The sequence below is a fragment of the Hypomesus nipponensis genome, chromosome 12, assembly GCF_054491055.1.
Source record: "Hypomesus nipponensis isolate SF chromosome 12, ASM5449105v1, whole genome shotgun sequence".
Taxonomy (NCBI): Eukaryota; Metazoa; Chordata; class Actinopteri; order Osmeriformes; family Osmeridae; genus Hypomesus; species Hypomesus nipponensis.
In genome coordinates, this window is record NC_140372.1 from 10,708,168 (window position 1) to 10,734,785 (window position 26,618).

General features: G+C 42.8%; 4 protein-coding genes across 6 annotated transcripts; 3 read left to right on the plus strand and 1 right to left on the minus strand.

Moving 5' to 3' along the window:
• Nucleotides 1-222: 222 nt before the first annotated feature.
• hsf2bp (heat shock transcription factor 2 binding protein) lies at nt 223-4,130 on the minus strand. The gene is given in 11 exon segments (XM_084667518.1): nt 223-974; nt 1,329-1,432; nt 1,521-1,523; nt 1,631-1,760; nt 1,882-2,026; nt 2,157-2,306; nt 2,446-2,549; nt 2,695-2,839; nt 3,276-3,372; nt 3,495-3,518; nt 4,013-4,130. Coding segments are annotated over 11 exon segments (1,239 nt in total). The 5' UTR covers nt 4,039-4,130; the 3' UTR covers nt 223-663.
• Nucleotides 2,882-19,432, plus strand: ankrd10a (ankyrin repeat domain 10a). 3 transcript variants are annotated; one of them, XM_084667515.1, is made up of 7 exons: nt 2,882-3,065; nt 4,015-4,234; nt 6,003-6,155; nt 8,842-8,933; nt 15,575-15,810; nt 15,894-15,980; nt 18,146-19,432. In XM_084667515.1, exons 2-7 carry the CDS (start codon nt 4,037-4,039, stop codon nt 18,595-18,597), a joined length of 1,218 nt encoding a protein of 405 aa, XP_084523641.1. In that variant the 5' UTR covers nt 2,882-3,065; nt 4,015-4,036; the 3' UTR covers nt 18,598-19,432. The 3 variants fall into 3 exon arrangements, with proteins under 3 accessions (XP_084523641.1, XP_084523640.1, XP_084523642.1); XM_084667514.1 differs by lacking the exon at nt 2,882-3,065 and having other exon boundaries at nt 3,666-4,234; XM_084667516.1 differs by lacking the exons at nt 2,882-3,065; nt 4,015-4,234; nt 6,003-6,155 and adding an exon at nt 6,570-6,692.
• Nucleotides 19,433-19,784: 352 nt separating this feature from the next.
• LOC146261066 (ubiquitin-conjugating enzyme E2 A) lies at nt 19,785-21,331 on the plus strand. Its single transcript, XM_084667814.1, has 6 exons — nt 19,785-19,973; nt 20,124-20,204; nt 20,484-20,509; nt 20,604-20,693; nt 20,797-20,885; nt 21,069-21,331. The coding sequence occupies exons 1-6, from the start codon at nt 19,930-19,932 to the stop codon at nt 21,195-21,197; spliced, it is 459 nt and encodes a 152-aa protein (XP_084523940.1). The 5' UTR covers nt 19,785-19,929; the 3' UTR covers nt 21,198-21,331.
• Nucleotides 21,332-22,006: 675 nt separating this feature from the next.
• On the plus strand, nt 22,007-26,363 carry cars2 (cysteinyl-tRNA synthetase 2, mitochondrial). Its single transcript, XM_084668748.1, has 15 exons — nt 22,007-22,527; nt 22,615-22,665; nt 22,754-22,871; nt 22,955-23,026; nt 23,175-23,280; nt 23,386-23,466; nt 23,663-23,792; nt 23,906-24,039; nt 24,135-24,202; nt 24,371-24,437; nt 24,527-24,665; nt 24,811-24,934; nt 25,142-25,240; nt 25,362-25,580; nt 25,802-26,363. The coding sequence occupies exons 1-15, from the start codon at nt 22,280-22,282 to the stop codon at nt 25,862-25,864; spliced, it is 1,719 nt and encodes a 572-aa protein (XP_084524874.1). The 5' UTR covers nt 22,007-22,279; the 3' UTR covers nt 25,865-26,363.
• Nucleotides 26,364-26,618: the final 255 nt, after the last annotated feature.

A 26,618-nucleotide genomic window follows, 5' to 3' on the forward strand; every position in this document is an offset into this window, starting at 1 on the left:
ACTGCTAGAGCACGTGCAGTGAAAGCTTACCCCAAGTTTCATCTCTTCACTCTCCCAGACTTATCCACTTACCACTTATGACTCACCTAAAGACTCGCCCATTTTTTCCTCTCACCTGGGTATGAGTGATTAGATTAAGGTGTCTAAGAAGATATGTGGATATAAATAGGAGGGAGACGTTTACCTCGGACGGTATATCACAATTCACATTTTCACATTGAATGGAATGAAAAATCAGCTTTAATGGCAGTGAAAACATTTGAACCCAAATGTAACATGAACGTAACTTCAGTCCTTAGCAGCTGAGCGACAGAACACCAGAAGCAGCTTGTAAACGAATAAAGTCCCTATGGAACTTACGACATATGGCCACCATATGCCAACATCAACATACCACACGTACAGTCCAAACTGGAAGCAAATGACTTTGTGTCGCAAGACCCTCCCATGAAACAAACACAAACAACATGGAACGGTTCCTTTGTGGCAGTTCTACAGCAAGAACAGAGCCATTTCCCTAATGAGTTGCCAGGCATTCAAGAACAACAGTCCTCAAGGCCCTGACAGGGGTAATGTCTTCCCCAGGCAATGAGGGGAAAGGGCAGGCTCGGCTTTCACATGACCAGTCCACCATGGGAAAAAAAAAAACTCATTAAGGTTTGCTCACGGATCCAAAACGCATAGAATGGCCGACCTGGCTTTCATGCGAGCGGGACGTGCGCGACTTTGCTTATGCTCGGTCGGACTCGGAGGTGCTGCGCTCCGGGGGGAGCCGTCCCAGAGGGAGTCCAGATCTTCCAGGGTCTCCTGCGCTGTCTGCCTGAGGGCCGGGTGGCGGCTGGAGGCCAGCTGGCGGATGCGGGCTAGAGGGAGAGGGTCCGGGAGCCCTGGGCGCACCAGGGCCACAACCTCCGCCTCCAACAGCAGGGACTGGAGCAGGCGCAGGGAGTGGAGGCAGACGTCTTGGTCACCGTCTCAGAGAGAGAAAAACACCAAAAGGTTAGGGAGAGAAATAGAGAGATGGAGGGAGGGGGGAAAGAATTGGAGAAAGAGAAGAGCGTTCTTAATCCCCTGACCACACGCTGAGTACTGATTGCTAACGTCAGAGGGCAGAGGTCGGATTCTCTGAGTGGAAGCTGGCTTGGCATCGAACACATAAACACACATTCCACAGTGTCCACGTGTCCAGGGACATGAACGCACGCACTCTCATCACCAACTTACAGATGTCTCCATGTACGCACAAAAACCAAATCGAATAAAAAGAAACGCACGCTATTTTATCATCGTAAATGTCAACGTTAAGCCCATCTGTTTCTGCCCCTTACCTTCCAGAAGGTTCCAGATGAGAGGGAGAAGTCCTGGGCTCTCGCTGATGTACTTCAGTCCCTTCACACTGATGCTGACGTTGTATAAAGCCATGAGCATCAACCTGTATCGCAATACCAGAAGAATTGGCACAGTTTCAATCCCAGAGAAGATAGACTGTCCATTTGCAAGGAACTACAATAACTACAAACCACCTGCACAGTGACGAGACAAACAACCATAGTCAGGAAACTACAGTAAGCATCTGTATCCACCTGTAGTACCATTACAGTGACTATTCAAATGGTTGGGTGTTAATGACTCATAACTCTCACACTTTTAGCTTGGGAACACCCCAGTCTTCATAAGCTCCAGTAGCTGCATCAGAGTGTCTAAAAGGACTTGGGCTGAGCTGGACAGGAAGTCCCGCCCACACGTTACAGCTGCCACATCTTGAATGAGGTGGATGGAAATTAAACAGGTTATGAAAGGAGCAACATTTCATAGACAGTAATAGTTACAATTAGTTGATACCATCCTTCTCTGCAATTGTGGGCCAGTCTAGAAACTCACTGGTGATGACTCCAGCCAAGGCCATGACAAACTGGTGCTCATGGGAGTTCAAGTCCTGCTTTTCATTCTCAACCTCCCCATCCATAGACTTTACAAAGCTCTCCAGAGTCTGACCTGCTAGAGTCAGGAAGGACTCCAGCTTACCCTGTGACCCACAGACACACACAGTTTATATGTTTCCCATTCAGTAAAGAGGAGTCCAGGGGTGGCTGTGGGCAAACGTTTACAGAGGGAGCCCAGGCTGATGAATCGTTGAGAGAACGGGAGGGACTCACATCGGCTAGGATGTCTTTGACAGCGTTCTCCTTGCTGGAGGCACTCCACAGCAGGGTGCAGGCGGAGGCCCCGAGCCCTGTGCAGAACTCAGCCTGTTGCTGGAGCTGCTCCCGGCCTTCCCACAGCTGCTCCCTCAGAACCAGCTTCTCCTGGTGACACACACACACGCACACGCACAAATATGTACGCAATCCCTAACACGGACACAAAGAAAACTCCCGACTTTGACACAAGATCCCCTCTCAACACTTTAGTGCATGCCCATCGTGGAAACGTTTTGTCCCTCACCTCCCTCTCTTTCTGGCACTCACTCTGAGCTGCATCCAGTCTTGAACGGAGATGCAAGCACTCTTGCTTCAGCTGCTCTTGATCCTGGGCAAGGTGATTAGTCACTACAGCACAAACAGAACAGTCTCACTGGATCTCATTATTATTTTCTTGGATACGATATCGTGTCATTTATGCATTTTTCAAAGGACATGATTTATTGCCAAATTAGAGCAGGCTTTATAGTTATAGCAAGTTAGATTGGCTTACTTGTTTGTGCAGTACGGGATCTATGCACAATTTCTACCAGATCTCCATTAATTTGGGGCAGGAACTCACGGAGCTGCATGACTTCCGTGGTCAACATCTCCAACTCTCTTTTCCTTACTATAACAAAACTATCACGGCTGTCATCCTGTAAAAAAAGTGTTGTAATACACGTTTTGTGCTGAGTTTAATTCATGAATAATGAACCTTGCATGCCGCCTGGTGGACAAACTCGTAGAGAAGAGAGGGCGTAATCCTCTCAGTCTTGTAGCGCTAGCTAGCTACGGACTACATTCAGTGCTAGTTTTCCACCAGCTAGCGACACACAAGTTTTTTCTGAGGGACAATATAACTTCTACTCACAGACTCATATTGTAAGGTTCCCTCAATCTGTTTATATTATTTTCAAAACGTGACAGATATATTTATTTAGCTATCAATTACAGGACTGCAGATCAGGTTCATTGAGGTGATGGGTAGCCTACTGTACCTTGTTAGCTGGGGGCCTCCAAAATGTACAGTACCAAGAAAATTGTAGACAGATTACTAGTGACACATAATTGATAACTGAATTATTAGGATACCTTTCCCAGTTTGCTCGTTGAGTCCATCGTTTGAATTATTGTGTGTTTAGCCCCACACTGAATTGTGTCGTCTATAAGCCAGGTAGGCAGAGTTCTCCTGTCGACACAATATCTTTGGTGTTACTTAGTCCAGCAAGAGATGGTCTTAATACTATACTGCCATGTGAGACATTTAATTCACATTTTGTCGTGTATTTTTGGAGAATTACGTTGACTTACTGGATATTGTAAAATATGAATGCACTGCGGGCAGTAGGGAGAGAAGGAAATACGTTTTAACCTCAGAACACCTTGTGCGACCGTGAACACACTTGAAATTATTAAGATTTGAGCAAGGAGGTGTGTGTTAGTGTGTTCAATTTGCACATATTTCATAAAACTTACTGTCATCTGCTTGTGTGCTTTTAGCCATACTTTAGAATAGGAAGCAAATAAATCAGAAACAAATTGGCACCAAATGCCTGACGGTAGACTTAATGTCATAAAAAAAACTCCATGACGGGTCTTGATAGAACTTGCATTAGTAGGCTACATCAAGCGACATGCGACCCAATCCGTGATTCCACAACGCTATTTCATTGTGGCCTAAGTTGAGTAGGAGCGCATATCTTTCCTTCCTCTCCTTTGTGTACCGTGCGCACGTTACCGGTGAAGGAACATCATTCTCAGGAGCGCGGAAGGAGTTGCATTCTTGTCTGTGATAGCTACGTTGAAACGACATCTATCATTTCACTTACAGCTGTGTTCTTCGAAGCTGAAACATGTCTGTTGGGATCGAGTCTGGATTTTCGAACGACGAGGTGCTCAATATTCGTTTCCCTCTTCACCGGGCGTGCAGGGATGGAGACGTCGGTGCTTTGTGCTCACTTCTCCAGTGCACCACAAACCAAGCTGACCTAATAGCGGAGGACTCTTTCTATGGATGGACTCCCATTCACTGGGCTGCGCATTTTGGGAAGGTAAACTGCCATTGTAGTATTCGTTAATTATGGATCGAGACACATCGAAGGCGATGAATCGTGCCATTTTGAGTTAGCTTGCAACCATTCACCGTTATCGTGGCTAGCATTCACCAAATAATCAAAATGCTACCAATAAGCCAATCTAGTCTAGTGCTACTTCTGTAATATATACACTGTTTGCAATATGTAATTTCAAGTGGAATAAGAACATGCGTAGTTCGGCACAATACAATGAAAACGCAACGCTGACTAACGTTCAACTACAAGCATGCTGTGTCTTGAAACATGTTTAAACTTGCAACAGCAATTGATTCACAAAGTAAACTGTTGTTTTGCGAGAGTCTGTTTTACTAACAATTTTTTTTTTCTTCATTTTTTGATGGCGTCGCATAGCTTTTCATTGGCTTACTCTTGACCAATGATCATCAAAGCGCCAAAGTCGTAACAGTCAAACGGTTTAAACTGTGGAATTACCTAATGCCTAGTACGGGCTAAGTAAATAAAAACATGTTTAACCCACACACAGGGTGTTTTTATTTTGGTAGTTAAAATGTACACATTTCTGGCTAAACTAGTGTAATTTCAAGATGTAAGGATCATGATGCCAAGTGGGGCAACCTGCTCATTAAAGATAATTGGCACGGCACTAAATTACCTCATTAATGCAAGGTAGTAGTTGTTAATTCTCCATTACCTTAATTGTTTTGGAACATGGATTAATAGTTTTCTAACGGCTAAGGCCCTTTGCATGCAAATGTTACAGTGATTATTTCAAGAAATCTCTGTCATGCAAATTTGCCTTTTGACTCCTTTGCACGAGGATTGGTACTGACTTGAACTTGAGTCTTTTGGGTATTCAGGGAGCCTGGGGGGAACCTACAAAAAGAGCAGGAAAGAATTGGCAGAAAAGAGCCAACCCCTTCACATCTGCTGACAGTGTTTTTTTTCTTTCTCCCACCCAACGGCTGCAGCTGCCTTGTGTGGGTTTCAAGTACAAGAGAGGAGCTTTTTTTTTTCCCAAGGTTTTTTTCTATTGAAGGTTCCACAGGTTTTTGAAGTGGGAAGAGAGATTTAAGGTTGAGTGAAGGAGAGATTACAAATCATGAGTTACTATGGTGTTCAAAAGACAACACCAGAGCCTTGTTCTAAGTCAAAGAATGGCCAACTACTATTATTTCTGAGAAACTTTGAATATACACAGTAGGGATAAAAGCAAGTCAGCAAGCTAACTCAGACTTAAACTGTTTTTGAAATGTTACATAAATACAAATACACACTTTTTCAAGGGACATGCAGCTGGCAGACAAAAGGTCTACCTAGACAAGTTTATCTTTTAGGGAGGGGCCAGAGTTAATGTTTCTGTGAATTCTGGGAAAACAAGTTTCCCGCCAAAACAACTCTGTGCCGAACACACCCAAGTCTATGGCCTTGGCTGAACCTGAGGGGGAAAATGTGATAAGCGTGACTACTGTGATGTGAAAAAGCAATTTTGAAAAGATGGATATAATTGGTCTAAGTTCCATGTTTATTTTACTACCACACTTAGTTATACATTGGTGTGTCGTATGTGTGAAGCAGAGGTTTATAAAGTGAAACTTAACTGTCAGAGAATGAGTGAAGTTGATCATTAATGCGTTGCCTAATGGAAACCACTCCACGAGAAAACGAGCATGCGTTGTTGGTAAAGTCACGTGGTCCATGTAATGCTTATTCCTCCCTGCCCCCGCGCTCTCTCCCCTTTCCGTCCACTTTCTCCCTCCCGCAGCTGGAGTGTGTGATGCGTCTGGTGCAGGTGGGCTGCGAGGTGAACGCCATGACGACAAGGTTCGCCCAGACTCCCGCCCACATCGCTGCGTTCGGGGGCCACCCGGAGTGCGTGTTGTGGCTGCTGCAGGCCGGGGCCGACATCAACCGACAGGTGCGTCTCAAACCTCCACCCTGCTGACTCCACAGACCACCACTGACCACCTGCCTACCAGACCGACCGCGACCGGCACAACTCGCATGCTGCAGAACAAAATGCCCCTCAGGGGGGACAAAAAAAGGTTGCTAAACAAAAGGACGCCTCAGCGCTCCAAAACCTATGCTGCCGTGCAAAGGCAAAAGACCGTAACTTCAGTTTTGTCAAAAATGATTTTTTTTCATTTTCGGAACAGTTAAGGTCTGCTTTATCATGTGGCCTAATATCTTAAATGAACTCGTCTGTTTTTCAGAGAAAATAAGGTTGTTGTCTTCACCGTACCTTCCAAAAGCCTGCTTTGGCTTTAGAAATCCAATGCAGAATGCCGTAACATCAGTTACGGTTCTTTGCCTTTGTTTTGCGGCACTCAAACGTTCAAATGGAGTTATGGTTTCAATTGAACTAATACGTAACCTAGCAACAATAAACACATCTAGCATTAGCTTAGCCTACTCGCTGGCATTCAACACCAAACATCCCAAACATGAGTCGTTTGTAAGTATCTTACCCTGGCAGTTAAATCAAAAACACTCTTGTCTTGTGACAGGTATCCATGTGTATGTTACATTGGCTTATAAAATACAGAGTTTATATCGTGATAAGCAACTAAGTGAGCGAAGAAACGGAAGTTACTGTATTTTGCCTTGGCATGACCACTTACGATAGACTATGGTATACTACTGTAATTTCAAAATTTGGGTCAAAAGTGCAGTTTAAGATCAACAATTTCAAAAATGTCTAGTTTAGATAATGTGTAATCACTAAAACATCAAACTGCTAGATTTCCAGTGTCCTACCTAAAATGCATTTGCAGGACAACTACTTTGAAAGTGCAAAAACTTTGAAGTCGTTTTTCTCAGTTCTACACTTCGGCGAGTTACGGTCTTTTGGCTTTGTAGGGCAGTATGGTTCACAAGGCCCGGATATCTCATTCACAACATGAATCGAGATTTCTCCTACGAGACTGCACTTCCTCCCACTCAGCAGTTCTTTACTAGCTCTCTCCCAGGCCACGTAGACCCGCTCGATCCTATTACGGGATCAGGTCGACGGCGTGCGCCGTAGGTTGCACTACTACGCCCCTGACCCCATAGACCCAGACCCGCTAATCCTTACACGCTGGTCATCTTACGCAGCAGCATGTAGCAGGCAGGCTACGTCACGGCTTGGGCTGGAGGACGAGCAGGGGCCACCCCCCCTCTCCAGAGTATGAACTGGAGGGGGGGGGGGGGGGGCAGCCTATCTGTGCTGCCATGACAGCGTAAGTGCACCTAGAGGCTGTGGGCCAGAGAGGCTGAGCTGGGCAAATCAGATTAGGAGGTCACGATTGCGTAATTCCCGGCTCCATCCTGTCCAGCATCTCTCTCAGCCTTTCCCTCACATTCTCTCTGTAGCACACTCTCTTCCTCTCCTTCTTCCTCTTTCATTCTCTCTGTAGCACACTCTCTTCCTCTCCTTCTTCCTCTTTCATTCTCTCTGTAGCACACTCTCTTCCTCTCCTTCTTCCTCTTTCATTCTCTCTGTAGCACACTCTCTTCCTCTCCTTCTTCCCCTTTCATTCTCTCTGTAGCACACTCTCTTCCTCTCCTTCTTCCCCTTTCATTCTCTTTGTAGCACACTCTCTTCCTCTCCTTCTTCCCCTTTCATTCTCTCTGTAGCACACTCTTTTCCTCTCCTTCTTCCTCTTTCATTTTCTCTGTAGCACACTCTCTTCCTCTCCTTCTTCCTCTTGCATTCTCTCTGTAGCACACTCTCTTCCTCTCCTTCTTCCTCTTTCATTCTCTCTGTGACGCTTTAAAATTTAGACTTTCTTAATGTTTTTTTGGGGGTGAAACGGACAATCTAAAATGGTCTGCTCTGAGGTTGATTAACCTCCTATTAATAAAGTCTGTTCTGGGCAGCGACTCCAATGGGGTGTAATTTGTCTGACAGAGTCAAGACAGGCGTAGGCTGAAGACAGCTGAACTTGGCCCAGTAATCCCTGTCTGATCTGTCTGATGAAATGCACAAGGGGGGGGATGAGGCTACGGCACGGCGTCACAGCACTGCCCTAAAAACGAGCACGACGGGGCAGATGCACTTTCCTCCACATCCGCGAATCGGATCACTGACAGTGAAAAACAGGGCCGTCTGACCTACATTCCGCCAGAGCAGTAGCTGAAGTGGAGCCCGGAGGCAGGTTTGCTGGGCAAGAGTGCTGATGTGGTCCTCGGCCCCAGGGGGCGCTATTAAGGGGGGGGTGTGGGGGGTGTGGGGGGGGGTGAGGGGGTGGGTGGGTGAGGGGGTCAAGAGTTCAGCCCCGGTCCTGGTGGCCCAGTGCCCGCCATGTCTGCTTGGAGCAAACAGATCTTTACACGGCATCTCTGTCAACGCTTCCCCCTGAGACTGTTGTCTGCAGCTGTGCCCATCTTGAAAGGTTTACCGCTTAGATGAAGCCGTTTACGGGACTGCTGCTTATAACTCGATCTTCTGCGGACATTGTTGAATCCACTGAGGCCGAAAGCATGGCTCTGAATATACATTTTTGCAACGCAGATGTATGATTTATCCTTCTGGTTCATTTGAAACAGTTTGCTTCAACGCACTTCAATTTCAGTGTGTTTCTGTAGACGTGATGCCTTTTTTTTCTCTGTTTTGCACCCAGGACTATGTGGGTGAGACTCCTATCCACAAGGCAGCCCGAGCGGGTAGTATGGAGTGCATCAGCGCCCTCTTAATACAGGCTGCTAAACCTGAGTAAGTCCCCTCCTGCACACCTTCCACCACACCTAAACTGTACACCAAATAAAGCTGCGTTACCACGGAAACAATGTTATTGTGAAGAAGGGGGAACTCCACCATATGATTTCAGTGCCACATTTCGTCCTCAGGGCGTATCGAAACGTGAATCTGGCGGTTCTGTAGATGGTTTTCTGTTTAGTCTTTGGTGTCTATCTTATTGTGTAGAAATGACATGCACACCCAGTACTGTTCGTTAAAGATGGAAAAACATTGTCCGGGTAAAGGGAAAAGTGCCTGTCATTTGGCCCACATCAGTTCACAAGTAGTTATTTTTCCTCAAGGTTCTTTAAAGTGACATGGGGCAATATAGAACCTTTTTTAAGGTAATCTTCTGCCCTTTTGTAATTTAATTCCAATTGAGCCAGATGGACTCATTATGCAAAGGGGGGGGGGGGTTGCCCTGGGTCAAGCCATAAGCTTATTTGTGTTGGTCTCCAAATCCTACTGTATCTTTTAAGTTATTCAAATAGCCTTGCTAAATTGCATACCTACCCATTTTTTTTTTTTACGCCACTCTTGAATATGTGGTTGGGGTTCCTCCTTTCATAAATCTGCTTCCGTGGTGACTAATTGTGTATCTATTGATATAATTAATTGGATGGTTATAATGTAATGCTAATTTTACGATAACGATTCATGTTTGGCAAGGTATGGGGCAAATGCACATTTCCTCTTAATTGAATTGTAACCCCTGGCCATAGCTTCTTGCTCCAAGGTTAGTAGACAATTGTTTATCAGCAGCCTAATAAGGGTTAACGGAATAGTGTTACTTGCTGGTGAGATGTAGTAAATGTAATCACTGTCACAGATGGCCATAGTCCTTAAGTATTGCAAGTTAAGTCTGTCCTGCCAATAGTACTCCCACAAACATGGATATTATATAATTATAGAAAGATTTGTACCAAGATTTTAGGGGACTTCAACATGTAATGGTCCTAGTAGAAATGTTCACTTCAAGAGTTTGGCTTGATGTCCCATGATTTTTAATCACTTCTCTAGTTATTTCAGATCTAATTAACTCAGTCACCCTGTTAGTCTGCCTGCTTTTGTTTTAGTGTCCCAATGATTAATCATTTGGTTAGCAGGTGCAGCAGATGTAAGGCCTTAGCAATAGCTGGCACAGCAATGCAATGATTGGTTGTGCCACTAGTGACCATCTGCCTTATCACATTGAATCCCTGCACTGTTGTCTGTGCACCTGCCGGCTTCAGAGGACATTGTCCCTTGACTCCTAATGAACTGAACTCCTACTGTTCTTAAGAGCCCATTATCACATGTTACATTATGATTTTAACGCCTCATATTCATCCATCCAACATTTTTTTATGTGGAAATGTGCATTTGGTCAATGCTTTTTCCCCCCAAAAGGAAGTGTGTTAAGTATTAGTCATGTTTTAATGCCTTGATAGTATTGTTAGTTTGTCTAACAACATTTGCTTGTATGGTGTGATGCTTTTCCTTCCTTTGACAGCTTCAGACATGGCATGTTAGCTCTTACCTTAGAAGTAGAAAAAAAGGATTAGGGGAGGATTTGGCAGGGAAGCTTATATTTTGTTTTGCCCTGCAGTAAAATTCCAATTAAAGATGCCTTCTTTTAAAGTGCCCATAAGAAACAACGTAACCTTTGCAAAGAGGGTCTTTGGCTGTTTTACTCTGTCAGTTAGCTTTGTTAATGTTTTACAAATGGCTCTCCTACTTAACCCCTCCTTTTTCTCAAACTGGCCAGTCATAATGTGGACCAACCAGGACAAATTTTGGCACAGAGTTTATGTATAATTCGTTTTTTCCTGTTTTGAAGACGATTCCTCTTTGAGTATTTTACAGACATTTAAATTCCAATTTACTGATTGAATTGGTAGATTTGTTTATTTTTCAAAGCAACAAAAACACATATAAACCATTGAATATGATAACTAACATGTATATATTGTTAGAACCGTTACGAAGTAGACCCTTAAGTATAAAAAACAAAGATTTAGATTTCTCTTAAATCAGTTGAACATGGTTAAGCAATGATTGGATGCTTTTCAAACAGCTGGGCTACCTGCCTATCATTCGCTTGCTCATCCCAACCAGTTATTTATCCGTGAACCCTCAACTTTGCTCCAGAGAGGGCAGGAAGTAGGTCCTTTTATTCATGGGGTATATTTTTTTGTATTACTGGACAGAAGATTGAAGAACATTCCCCTTTTGATCTTGTGAACATTCTATGCCCGCATCTATGAAGACTAAACCAACAGCTGACCAGCACCCAACAAGGAGAACGCATGGCTGCCAGCATTCAATTTCCTGCCAAGATAATATTGAAGGAAAAATCTCTTTTATTTTCCAAATTTGACTCCTTTATTTATTTTATTTTCCAAATATCTCCTCTGCTGCCTTGTTTTGCGTCGCAACTCAAGCAAAAAGCAATAAGCTTTCACCTTTAGCTTTTTTTAATGCTACTTATGTGAATTGTTTACCTAAAATTGTGTATGAAGCAATCATCTTTCTCAGAGGCTTGACTGGTTATATTTTTGAACAAATAACCAAAAATCAATTTGTTTTTGGCCTTAACTATCTACAGTAGCAAAATGGCTTTACTTGAACGTCTCCTTGAGTGTGGTTGTCTATGGATCCATGTTTTTAAACTCTACAGCATCTCTTTGAACCCGGTTTGTAGTTGATTTCTCTTGTCTTCCTTTCTTGCCCATATCCATGGGTCTGAAACATTCCAGAACACCAAGATTTATTGGGATTTCTTGTTTGGCTCTTTTTGGCCTGGACGATGTCATTTTTTACATATTTGTGGAAACAAGGAGCTGATTTTTTTGACCCACGCACTTGATCATCAAATACCGCTTCAAATACCGCTTCAACAACAATTCTTTGTCGATTCCATTCCTTATATAGCTTAAAACCATTGTATTTTCTGTCCAGTCTACTTTCGTTTACAAAGGCTAGTGGCGAATCAGGAACATCTTGCTTTTGCTGTAACCGTGAAGAAAAAACAATTTAAGAGAAATCTAATTGTAAGTGCTTTGTGATATGGGTCAACATGTCGGCATAAAATGCTATCAATTTATGGCAAAACATCATTATAAGCTTCCAGCCTCAAATCAGTGATGGCACAAGTGTCATACAACAGTCAGTGGAAAGGAAAAGTGTTGCCAGGACAGAAATTGTACATTCAGTGAGAGGTGTCTCAAGCTAACCATAATTCTTCAATGTCTCTGTTTATGTCAGACATATATACTGTTTAGAATGTTTTAACTTAGATCTGTATTTTAAATGATATTTACTACCTTTTCTCTAATGAAAAGGCCATCCTAAGAATTTTATGCAAAATTGTCCTGTCACAAAAAACAAAACCCCTACACGTTTCGATGTTTTACAGCTATTGAATTTGAACATGACTTGATTTTTTCAAGTAATCCCAGAAAGGGGGAGCATTCCAAATAGGCACTGCAGAATCTGCCACAAGTGATTCAGCGAACATCTTACAGTTGTGGCAATGAGTGTTCTCACTATCGCTTCCTACAGTATCTACACACTGGCAAACTGGCGAGGTATTTCTTGCAGTGATTGGTTTTAATGCTAGGAGAGCAGTCATGATAGTCTGTCTAGACCTGCATGCTTTGCTTATACCTAATTTTTTATCTCATCTACTTCAGATACTAGCTAACTAACCTTTTAGGATTTTAGCTCAAATTCAGGACTAGGGCTGCGAGAATAGGGCAGTTTTAGTTTCATAGCAGTAGATGGTCAGGTTAGAATATGTTTTTATGGGGTTTCCTCGCATTAGAAGCAAAGCATATCAGGAATGAAGGGGGGAGGAGGGGGGGGGATAATTATCATATGCTTCCACAAACAAGATCTGTCCTTGATGTCTGTTGTGAAAATCTGCTGGTCTATTTAACTTTTAAATGAGATTCTCATGGGTCTTACTCTCATTGTCAGACAAGATGCCTTGTTAGATTAAAGTTAAAACAAAATTACCTACCAATTCACTCTTGAAAATGTACTGGATCTGTATTCTATAGGATGTTAAACACATCCCTATTAATAGATATGAAATGACCGGTTATAGTTATTTTGGCGTATATATTACATGTGTAAACAAGGATATATTATGTCATTAACCTATTGATGGGATTTTAAGGGTTATAAGGACAAACAGTTAGCACTTCATGCTTATTGCTAGTATCAAAATTTAAGATGGAAAGACCCCACAAAACTGTTCAGATGTCCTTTTCAATAACCTGTTTTCCCCAAGAACACTGTATAAAATACTGTATTACAATACATTGCACCCAATTATTTTAGTATTTTGCCACTGGACAGAGATGCTACTCAAAAGCACATCGTTTCCTAGATGTTTTTAATCCATCTAGGTAGATTATTACTAGATGTTTGAATCTAATTAATAGATTTACATTTATTCATTTAGCAGATGCTTTTATCCAAAGCGACTTCTAATAGATCCATGTTTTCCTACTTGTGTAACCTCAGGATGGATTTGTAATTGTGTTTATATAGCTGCAAAGTACTTGAGTGTTGTCTGACAATGAGAAAGGTTGCCTTTTTTTCACTCGCCTATTTGTTTTTCCCAATTTACGAGACAGTTCAGATCCTGTTTGGAAACATATTATTTTTTCTTAAATAGGGGGCACTGGGAATAGGTGTACTGAAGTATTCTGTTGATTTTATTTCTTTAAAATGATTCTTCCCATGAAATTAAATGCTATGACCTAATACTTGTAGGTGTTTTATGATTTTTGTATTATTTTGAGCGTTGTTTCATAGACTAGACATTTAGAAAAAGAGTCTAGAGTAGAGTCAACGAATCCATGAATGAACAATTTCTAAAAGTACTATTTCTGACAACAATTGTCACGCAAAGTTGGTGTGGTGTCTATACGATTAGTGTTAAAACCAATAGTAACATAACTCGTCCATTCCAACAAGGCCTAGCAATGTACAAACATGCATCTTGTGATTTGGGGGAAAGCTACCCAGATTAGTTTTTGAATATGTATATTTTCAGAGGTTCCCAGTAATGCCAAGTCTGACACCTCTTACAGCCATTAAATTAATCTTCCTCTAAGAACCAGATGTTCAACCCACGGCTCATGTTGAAGGCCAAACCTTCCTGGACACCTAACAAATCTGAGACTTACCATCTGTGGAAACAGTACTGTGTCTTTGCTCTTTTTTTAAAACATCGTGTACAGTAGAGCCAAAGAACCTTAGTCAGACAAGCACATTTAGTACATTTGACAGAACTGCAGAGTTGGAGCACTAACTAATGTCTACACATTTTAGAATCATTCCAGTGTTTGTGTTAGCCTGTGTTTTGTGGCATTCATCCAACTGAGAGTGACAAGTAGGACATTTACTGTTCAGATAAACATGGCATCGCTCCTTTTGGCTATTATTCAAACGTACTGCAGGTCATGGTGAAACCAAGCCTATGTAACTCTAGAGTTGCTCATTCATGGATTCAGAGATTTGTTCGGTTCACACTGGAATGGGAGATGATCGAGCCCGAATGGAAGAAACGATTGTTAATTATGAAAAATGACTTCATTTATTGCTACACTTTGTTCTTTCACATTACGTGTCATACTACTTTGCTGCTGACAGCACGTCTACAGGCGATGACGGTACTTTCTGCACACCAGTCCTTTTCAGTTCAGCACATTATGCTTGAAAGACAGGAGCAACATGAACTATTTTAATGGATTTGTCCTCCGTTTCTTTGTGGTTCCAACCCTGAACGGTCATGAAGATCTGACGACGTGCTTTCTGAACGTTCTTCTCAAAACTTTGAAGGAGAGATATTATTCTTAAGTCACATACCTGCTGGATTTGGAAGATTGTGACCTGGTTCACTGAATTAGTTCTTGTCAGCCAAAAGTAAATCCATTTTAGTAAGAAACATTATAGATGGGTACAGTTTAGAGAGGCCAGATTTTAAGTGCCCATTAACATTTTAGCTGGCTTAGTGGTCTATGTAACAGTCCATTATGGTACATCTTAGAGAACTGATAGCCCTCATCTGTACTCGTATTTTCTCTTACCGCAAATGTGCTTTCTACTTGTGGGAAACTTCCACCCTAGTCTCCAGTTCAGACAAAGTAAAAGGGTGTTCATTCTATCTCGAAGACAAAGCATCAAGAAATGTTTTAGTCCCACATCCTTGAAGATGACCCAAAGTCTTTTTTGACTAGTGGGACTTTTCTCCTTCAATTATGAAAATTCATGAAAACCCTTTCCCTGTCAACGTCTTTGGTGCCTTTTAAAAACACATCTTAATGTAACAATGGTGTTTAAGGAAATTAATCTTTCTGAGTATTGACCCTTCTGATGTGTGGCTTCTGATCATCTCCCGTTGCAGTGTTTACATTCACGTGAAGAGATTTATCCAGTTTAGACATTTTACTTTCATGATGTCTTAGAATAAATCGTAGTCTTGCACGCAGTGAGGACAACGGTTAGAATGAGACTGTCGGCAGAGTAGATTGGCAGAGTTAAATATTTTTTTCTTGTGACTTGTCTTGTGCGAGCTAACGCCAGGGTTAGCTTTGCTGAGGGTGTCTTCTCTCACCGCACAGCTTGAGGAACGCTAGCGGCCTGACGGCGGCAGACCTGGCCCATGCCCAGGGCTTCCGGGAGTGTGCCCAGCTCCTCTCTAATGCCCAAAACCATGTCAACCAGCTGAATGGTTTCCATGCCAATGGGGCTGTCAATGGTAACAGTCAAGGTCGGGGCCTTCTCAACGGGATGGCCAATAGAAAGAGGCTGCTGGATGACATGGACTGCAACCACACCAAGAAAGCCAGAACCGACGGTAAATACGTTTTTGTTGGCATTTAATTATTCCGATTTTTGCCAAGAAGGACTGCCATTTGATTTGTCTCAATATTTCCGCAGGTGTGCTCCCACCAATGAGGATGCTGAATGCTTGCGGCGTGGAGATGGAGAGCATGCATGTCGAGTCTGCCCGGGAGGCCCTGTCAGGTGGGACTGGCCACGATGCATGTGGGCCCGTGTGCACAGGACCCCAGCAGGACTGGGGGCCCAAGGAGATCTCCTCCTCCTCCTCCTCCACTGGCCCCAGAGAGGCTCACACATCCACCCAGCCCACCACTGTGCAGTTCCCCTTCCGCTGTACTAACTCCTATGCTTACCTGTAAAGGCCTTTCTCTGTAACCCTGCTACACGTTCTTAATAGTGGGTCTGGGTGTGTTAAGGATTTGGAGATTTTAAAGATATGAGCCAGGCGGGACTGGTCTCTTGACGTCACACTTCATTGAGTCTACGTCGGTTTATAATATGTTTTTCTCAACTAACTAATGCCTACTTGTCATGTTCTGCTCACCATACATTGTTGATATGCATTTATGGCACGTTCATGTTCAAGATGTATTCATACCCTGGCCGGTCATGCATATTTCTGCATGGATTTAGTTGGATTTGAAATATGGAACCAGATGCACTCTTACCCTTTCAGTTACTACGGATGCCCTTAATGGACTTAAAATTCAATTTTTAAGTGACTTCCTATTTGATAACCCTGCATGATGTGCAGTTTACACCACACGTTTTGACCGTGACACGTGTCCCTTGCTTTTGGATTTTGTTTTTGCACACCCGTCCCCTTTCATCCACCTGTTGGTCATTTCCCAGTGTACGCCTCTGTTCGGAATGCTGATTGGACCCACGTCCGTGTGGTGTCGCTTTTTTGGCCCAACCTTATTGGTTCCTGTGGCGGACTTTGATGAGATTTCCTCTGTAACCGGCCTCTGTTGCCATGCTCCAGGTGTGACAGTGGCGTTACTGTTTGAAAGCATGTGTTCATTAATACCCATAATCTTGACAGATTGCATGGCAGCCAGGCATGGCGTATTTCAGAAAAGCCATGGAATTCATTCCAAGTTTACCATCCACCCTGCATCGTTTTAGACAGTTTTGGCCAAAGATAATGTGTTATGGTTATGTTGGGTTGTGAGAACCATGGTGCTCCAGATTTTATTGAACGTTGTGTGTGTTTTTAAGGGCAAACTTCCCCTGTCCTGACAATGATTGTAAATCCAAAAGGAAGCTATCATAACTAATTTGATTGCACTGTAAAGTTGACTATTTACGTCAAAAACTGTAGCAGTTTAATTAACATGCATGACTATGCAAATGCTTGCATAAATTGCTTAAGCTAGTTACTTCCTTAAGGGGATCTGGCAAAAGGGATTTCAGTATTATCTGTCTCTTTTTGATATTAGGCTAGCTTTTCTGCTCTTCCACTGTATTTGACAGTGGCCAGTAGTACATTTTATGACCAATAATCAACTTTGTATTTATAAACTAAATCAAATTTAACTCAGTGTTTCAGCTCAACTCTGTTAGTTTTATAGTGTGCTTAGATTTGGTGATTCTGGCAGCTTCCTTAATATTTTATTCCTGTATATCGATCCATTAAAGTATATCACCCCTTGTACAAATCTAGTTTGGTTTGGAGTGTTTTTTGTGAGTGTGTGCAGTATGTGCACCTGTACAATAGTATGTTTATATGAGACGAATGGAGCATTGGCAGGTATAGAGCAAAATCTAATGATTTGACAGGGTTGTAATTAACCTCTGAGATGAGGGGTGCTGAACGATGCTGTGTGTCGAAAACCGCTCAGGTGTTTTCCTCTGGAGTCGGATTCAGATTCAAAGGCGGCTCACTGACCCCAACCATAATGGGTCTTTGGCATGCCAATGTAGTGTGGCTTCCCTCTAGTGGCTAAAGGCTGTAAAATCCAAAGTACTCTCCAGTTGAATCAACTACTGTTCATCAGTAAAACATTCCAGGCAGGTGAACTACAACCACCTTTGGATGGACAAGAGCAATCACAAAGATTCAAAAGTCATTGGCATCAACTAGAAAAAGGTATTGGTACAATGGGACATGTTGACGCATAACAATCTAAACCATTTCATGATGATCACACAAGGATGGTGTGGGCAAAACAAAATCCAGATTTGAGGCGATGTCATCTGTAGCGCGTGCGTGCACACACACACACACACCTGGTGTTTGGAGATATCTTGCCATGAACCTGCCAGGCCAAATCCTTCTCTTGTCCATATCTCCTGTCTTATACCATCACATGTCTGTGTGACGCATATCTTTTTTCAAACGGCAGATGACCCCAAAACCACCGCTCTGAGGAACAAGCATGGCCTCTCAAACGGGGCCTCCACCAATGGCCACTGCGCTAGCAACGGCGTGTCCACCAATGGTTTTAGCACTCCATGGGGATTGGTGGCTGCTCTCTCCACTGGGAACGGGCTGTCCTCCAGGCAGCCTGGCCAGGGGCCGGCGGCCGAGGAGTCCAGGCGTCGCTCGGCCGACATGTGCGGCTCCCTGCACCAGTCTGGCAGCCCCAGCAGCTGTGTCTCCCACAGACCCTCCTGGGGCGTCATGGCCTCCGACCTGGGGGAAACCTTGCACTACGGCCACTACCACGGTTTCGGGGACACGGCGGAAGATCTGACCGACACGAGCAGCCGGCTGGAGCACAGCACCAGCGTGCGGGCCGAGCAGCGCTATGACCAGGCGGTGCTGAGCACCATGCACCTCTACCACGGGTCTTAAGAGGGTGAGCCCTCCAGGCCGTCTGTCCACTCGCGTGTCCTGGTGGCACCTTTTGTGCCCTACGCCGTCCGCCTTAAACCCAACGGTGATCTTGGTGTTGCACTGAGAAGTAAAGAGAATGTCCAGATAGATCATTGGTGTGTTAACATGTCTACCAAAGGGACACAAAAAAGCAGTTTTTCTTTTGTATTTGACAATGAAATCCTTATTTTAATATTCAACATTTTGTGTTGTAAAACAAAATACTGTATGTGGTTGTAGTAAGGTTATTAGTTTGTGTGTGATATTGCATTTAATGCATTTTGTTTTTCAAAGGTGCTGGTTATTAGAATGAATAATGCCAGATGTGTTAAAACGAAAGGGATATGACTTATGTTTGGAATCTAGTTAGATTGTGCCAATACTACAGATTAGTATACTGCCTATTTAGTATTATATGGCACTGCTTGTGATGGAAATCATTTTGTTTGTACAATACTTTTTCTTACACATCTCATGTTTTTCTTCAAACCTTAGAGCAGAAAATATGTAAAACAGTATTTGTCAAACTGTCTTGAAACAATCTCTGACATTTAGGTTTGTTTATTTTTTATCACCATTAAAAGGGTATTGAATGTAATGGAGTGTTTCACGTTTGTTACACTGCTTTTTCATTTTTGCAAGGTTGCAAGAGTCTCAGATATATAATCTAGAGATAAATGTGCTTATTCAGACTCCAGGAGTGTAGACATGCGAATGTTTCTCAATGGCAAGTTTTCACTGAAATGCATTCTGTATTATAAACTAACGTTTTTTGTCCTTGCAAATATTTCATTAAATGCTTTCTGAAATGTTATATTTGATCACTTCTGCATCTCTTCGTCTACCTCCTGCACCCTGCTCACGTGTCCATTCACTCGTGCGTCACCTGCGCAACTATTCCGTCTCGCCTCACGTTACCAAGGCCCCGCCTCCAAATGTTCCATTTTACACATGAAACTAGGGTGTTACACTGAACTGTATTAGGAAAAATATAACATTATATTATCAGACAGCGTACCTCATTAAAATATTTGTTTGAATATTATTTCAATGGACTAGTCTAGATGAAACCATGAATACAATGTTTCGAAATTGTACCTTTTTATAGGCTACTTACATTGGCCTCCTATTTCCCATATTTGGTATAACCCTTAATTCTAGTTAGGTCAGAAATACAGAGCATAATTTTGCTCTCAGGAAGAAAGGGCTGTAGTTTAGCAAGCAATTACAAGTGGTACTATTATTTAACTTAACGTAAATACGTTTGGGGTTTTCAGCGTTTGCTGACATAAGAAACTTAAATCTACAGTGATGTCTACCCCTGCAAGAAGGCGACTCATGCGAGATTTCAAAAGGTAAATTGACTGCGAATATGTCGAGGGAATTCGGTTGTTTACTTAAAGCTGTCGCTCGGTCGTAGCCTATGCTCTGCAATAAAAAATGATATTCGGTGACCTTACGACAGTTACCCCCAGTGTACGTCATGTAGTTTTCCTATCCTGCAGACTGCAAGAGGACCCCCCAGCTGGCGTGAGTGGTGCACCTTCAGAGAACAATATAATGGTGTGGAATGCAGTCATATTTGGGTGAGCAAATTTAGACAGTTGGACTCTTATTTCTATCTCATTTAGAGCTGGCATTTGTGTCATGGAAACACTCGTGTGATAGGCTTAATTGAAGCTCAAGCCGGTCCTACCAGATGGCCACTTGCTTAAATAACGACATTCTATTATATTCTTACTCTGTCTGCATGTCTCACCCATTTTGCTTTACAACAGTTTTAAATGATATACAATTCTAAATAAAATCACACCTTCACTCGTCCTTAATAGCTTCTCAGACAAAACTTGTATCTGTCATTACAGGCCTGAAGGAACTCCATTTGAAGATGGTAAGTAACTGCTAATTGCACCTTTATTTGTTATTGCCGGGTCGCTTGCTGAGCATTTATTAACCGAATAATCATCTTTTTTTGTCAACAACAGGCACATTCAAACTTACAGTAGAGTTTACTGAAGAGTATCCCAACAAACCACCAACTGTACGATTTGTTTCAAAGATGTTCCATCCTAATGGTTTGTACTGCTTATGCTCATACATAAATAACGCCCACTATTTTGCTTTTGTGCTTTAAGTCCATACCCCTACTTAATTATTGGGTAATAATCTCTCCCATAGTTTATGCAGATGGAAGTATTTGCTTAGATATTCTTCAAAACCGCTGGAGTCCAACCTATGATGTATCATCAATTCTCACCTCTATACAGGTACATTTTGAATTATTTGATCAAAAATCTGCAATTAAAGTATCAACAATAATACAAGTAGTAATGCATGTAGGCCATATGTATCGGATGGTCCGTTGAAAATGGCACAAGGGAAATCCACCCGCATACCCTTCCTTCTAAATTTACCCCCTCTCGTTCTTGCCGTCTTCCTGGTCTCTGCAGTCTCTTCTAGATGAACCGAACCCAAACAGTCCGGCCAACAGCCAGGCTGCACAGCTGTACCAGGAGAACAAGCGGGAGTATGAGAAGAGAGTTTCAGCCATAGTGGAGCAGAGCTGGAGGGACAGTTGACCTCTGCGATGGAACGAAACCTTTGTCCAAAGAACACGGAATGTTGTGTGATTTAGAGTAGAGTGATTGGTGAAGCATCTTCTATTTTGTGTCTTTTGCCTACACCAATATACAACTTTCAAGCACTTTAAGGATTTGCTCTACTAAGAAGGGGTCCTGACAGATTTTGTTTATCAACCCTCAGATATGTTTTAACCTTTCCACCATCCAAATACTTAATGGTTGAGTAGATCAATAATTATTCACTTTTTAATAACTGACAATAAGAGACATTACAGTTCATTGGTATCCTACTCTGGAATCAGGTATGATTTACATGGAAACCTTTGCCAGCCATGTCATGCCTCCTCCTTTTGAAGCATGCCTGTGTGAATGCCTTCCAATGTGTTTGCGTGTCTGTCTCTCAAATATGTATATAACACCTCATATGAAGTCATGTGCAGAAGACATGCACAGGATGTTCAAATGTCATTTTTTTTCAGCACTTGTAATTAAAGGCTACCTTTATTAGTAAAAGAAAAGTTATGATTGTGCATCGTTTTATTGTGTCCAATGAAAGCTCGATACGTTTGTCACAGTGAAGTCTGGATAGGTTTCATAGGCACCGGAATCATTTGATCAAATTGTGGGAAACCATCTGACTCACACTAATTATGGATATAAAACCTGTGCACTCTATCCAATCCTAAAGCACTAAAAGAATAGTAAAAAGGGGAAAGAAAACTCGGCTACCCTGTGTACCAAAACGGAAGTTCCCATCATAATGTCTGCACATTGCGCACGCGCGAAGAATGTGTCATCTTGACGCAATATTGACGCACGGATGTTGTGGAGCTCATGTACAAGAAGAAATGCATCTTGTTTTTGTTTGCGTGACTGTGTTTTAAATGCTAATTACATCAATGAACACATTAATGCAACATGTATCTATTATGGCACAATGGGCGGTGTTGAGGCTTTGCGCGGATTGACCAGGACACATTCAAGCAGCTGAAGAGCTAGCCGTGTCCCCGGTATCTTTGTGGCCAAAGGGCAAACTCACAGTTCAGCATTGGTAAACTATAACCATTTTGCACCTAACAATGAAGATGTGGCCTGCAAGAACCTTAAAGCCATTATTGTGGAAAATAAAAGGCGCGTATTGTTTATCAACTGTCTCCCTCAACCCGCCACCAACCAGCACATTAGCCTACAGATGTAATGCATCCTGTGCAGGAACAAGAAAATCATGGACAAAACCCACTGGATTCGACACCGGCTTGACAACCTACAACAGTCTCACTAAACAGAAAGAGCCACTTATCCTGGCACAGGAAGGAATTGCTACTTGGTATGGAAGACATGGTTTTTGGGGACATTTTGTTGCATTTTAATAAGGACATTAATAAAAGCTGTACTGTGTTCTCTTTCGCTGTAGGTATAGTTGTGGACCCACAGTCTATGATCACGCACATCTGGGTCATGCATGGTAATCCGCAATTTAGTTTCATTGTCGAGCATCAATATTCAACTACATACAGCAGTTGATTTGACTTCCCTTTCTTTTCCTGTCGTAGTTCTTATGTAAGGTTTGACATACTGCAGAGGATTCTATCCAAGGTCTTTGGAATCACTGTCATCCATGCAATGGTCATCACTGACATTGATGATAAAATTATAAGAAGGAGTTTGGAAGTAAGCCGACAATGTACTTTCCGGTCATCATTCAGTCAACAATCATTTTTGCAATGTTAGTTTATCACAACTTGTCATTACAGGAGAACATATCCCCAACGGTCCTAGCCAGAATATATGAGGAGGACTTTAAAAATGACATGTTAGCTTTGAAGGTGTGTGAGTATGAATTGTGAGGTGTCTTTGTTGTCTCCTGTGTGTTTCAGTATGAACTGAAACTCCCATGACTGTATGTATTGTGAAAAAGAGTGAACATCTGTAGCATATTTAACTTTTCCGTTTTTTTTTCCTTTTCTTTTTGAGGTGATCCCTCCTGCAGTGTACTTGAGGGTGACTGAAAATGTACCTCAGATTGTGGCTTACATTGAACAAATCATCCAAAATGGACATGCATATTCCACAAAACTGGGTAATTACGTGACAAACATGCTATTCGATCATACCTGTTTCGCATGGTGCCATTATGAACTATTTTTAGAAGTAGGTACTATATTTTTGATTGTTTTTCCTTCAGGTGATGTCTATTTTGACATCCAGTCCATCAGAGAGCGTTATGGCAAGCTTACCGGTTCTGGAGATTCAACTACAGAGCCTGGTGAGTGTTTCTGGTTTGCGTACGGGCTGTTTCGTGGCTTCTAGTTGCTCCCTGTTGCTCAGTAGACTAAATGCTGTTCTTTAAGACCATGGATAGGGCAGCTGTGAAACAGAAGTACATGTTTAACATGCTGTATGCATGTTATCTTGGATTGTCTTTGAATGGATCTTCAAGAGACAGTTTCCCCCCCCCCCAGGAGAATCAGAGAAACGTGATGCTCGGGACTTTGCACTGTGGAAGAGCTCTAAGCCTCAGGAACCCTTCTGGACATCTCCCTGGGGCAATGGAAGACCAGGCTGGCATATCGAATGCTCCACTGTTGCCAGGTCTGAACACTGGTTGTACAGTGTGTGTCCCTAGTTTCATTTATGGATGGTTCTGTGCTGTAGACTGTACAAAACAATATATTTCATGACAGTTTTATTTTGATGCTTTACAGCTCTGTGTTCGGGAATCAGCTGGATATCCACTCTGGCGGCATTGACCTGGCCTTCCCTCACCACGAGAATGAGATTGCTCAGTGTGAGGCCTACCACCAGTGTGACCAGTGGGGGAATTACTTCCTACATTCAGGTGGGCCCTATGTGTCAAATAACATGAATAATGCATCGTGAACTCCCTCATTAGGAGGTCGTGATTGAATCTGTGTTCTTTGTTTTTACTCACAGGACATTTACATTTGAAAGGCAGCACAGAGAAAATGTCCAAGTCCCTAAAGAACTACATCACTATTAAGGTGAACAGTGGCTGGAGAACTCTGTAAATCATTAGTGTTTGTAATGTGTAATAATAACGTATTTACAGACTCATCTGCCATCATGTCATCTCCATTTTCTATTTGTTGGTGTCTGTTTGAAAGCAAACCATTTTGTTTCCTTTCTCTCTTCACGTTAATTCATATTAGGATTTCCTGCAGTTCTACTCTGCCAATGAGTTCCGTATGTTCTGCCTGCTGACTAAATACAGATCAGGTAAGAAGCATATCTGAAGTGTTGCATATCCGTACGTTTCCATCAAACTGCGATGTGGTTCAACATAGTCTTCTCATCCATCTCTACAGCAATTGACTACAGCGATGCCAGCATGATTGAAGCCAGAAGTTCCCTGGCAACCATTGACACTTTTACCCACGATGCCCAGGCCTACATGAGGGGGCAGCTGCAGTGCCAAGCCGTACAAGAGGGGTCACTATTTGAGAGGTTGGAATACCTTCCTGAATGGATTTGCCTACATTCAGTGTTTACCACCTTTTTCTTTGACACTTTCACCTCTCACCAGACTATACCTCCCTTTGGCCCTCAAGCAAAAACATAATATCCCCTCCCTGGGTTTTGTGTTTCATAGGCTAGAGGAAACCAAAGCAAGTGTTAGGAAGGCATTAGCTGATGACTTTGATACACCGAGAGCAATTGGTGCCATTATGAACCTGGTGTACCATGGCAACCGGCACTTGCAACCCATCACTAAGGTACCGTCCAATGGAAATGTCTGTTCTTTCTAAACAAAGAGAGTGGGTGTGGGAATGAAAAGCTAAAAACACACCGCTAGCCAAATAGTCCTGGACTAAAGGGTGTGTCGCTGTAAGTTCAGTGGCATGCTGTGTGATTTCACCCACAAATATCCATTGCAAAATGTGTAATGAATATTAAAATGAATATGTCCTTTGGCTGGCCAGCCTGATGGTTCACCGAGGAGTCCAGCAGTGTTTGGGGCAATGCTGTCCTACATCAGGGAAGTCTTCGAGGTGCTGGGGGTTGACCTGCTGGATAGAAAGGTCAGAGGTTAAAGAATATATCATTTGAATGTCGGCTCTCTGTCAACACAAAGATGTTCTTATGCATTGAGGTGTTTTTTGGCTTTGAATGGTCTAACTGTTGTTCCTTCCTCATTCTCAGGAGAGCCAAATTGAAGACTCTTCTGGAACCCTCCAGAATGTAGTGGAGCAGCTGGCTCGTTTCCGTAGTGAGGTCAGGGCCTTTGCCCTGGCTCCCGTGGAATCGGCCCCTGGAGAACCAGGCCCAGCCAGACCGAAACCGCGCCCAGACAGACTGCCTCTTCTTCAAGCCTGTGATGTGCTGCGCAAAGAGCTTGCACCCTTAGGGGTGCTCATAAAGGTGTGTGTGTGTGTGATTACTCACATATGTTTAGTCATATGTGGGCTGAGATCATAAATGGAGTGTCGTACTTGTAGCAATACTTAAGGCGTCCATCGTCAACAAGCTTCTATGTGTTTGTGATGGCCTTTTTTATTTAGTCTTTATTTAGTCTTGCATTTTCCGGGTCGGAATTTGCCTGGCTGATATTCCCAGACGGATCTTGTTTTGAATGTTTTTAGGACCGAGGGACCAACTCCACATGGGAGATATCTCAAACGCGATCTGTGTATCAAGACAAGTAGCGTTTCCGCCCCGACGTGCTTCAGCTGGAGGGTCCTGGTCCACATCAGGACGGCTGCCTTGGAGATCATTATTGTCATGCAGACCGTGTCATACGCTCGCCAGACTCCATGGGTGGAACAGTCTAAAGGTCCCGGAATCATCCAGAGATCGGAATCATCCGGAATCATCCAGAGATCGGAATCATCCGGAATCATCCGGAATCGTCCTCGTCCTTGTGCGCCTCTGCTGGCGTGCCCCTGCAGGTGTGCGATTAGTCCACTAGGTGGTAGTCTACTGTCAACTGTTGGACGGGGGACCGGCTTTGACTGAACCCTGGGGAGTGAGGTTAATGTAAGTGCACTTTGACACAAGGTACTCTTGAGTTTTAATTCCATTGGAATGACATTGGGAAGGACCTCTACAATAGTTTGCCAACAGTATTAGAACTGAGGACGTGGACTGAGATGAACCTCTGAAAAGGCTTGGTTGTTGCACACCCAATAAAAAAATTGAATTATATTTTGCGTTTATAAGAGGTTATCATTGCCACTAAAATCTCTATCCAATTTTAAGGATGTTTGATTTTGTTTGATTGACAATTTCTCTATACCTGTAGTGAATTATTAGTAAGCTCTCAGGTAAGCATGTCACTGAAATGTGCAATGTAAAGCTCCTCAGTGCATCTTACAAATACATTTAATTTAGCCAGTAACTGTGCCATGGATCTAATGTGTTTGTTTGAGTGTGTCGTTTAGGCTTGTTGAGCTTGTTAAC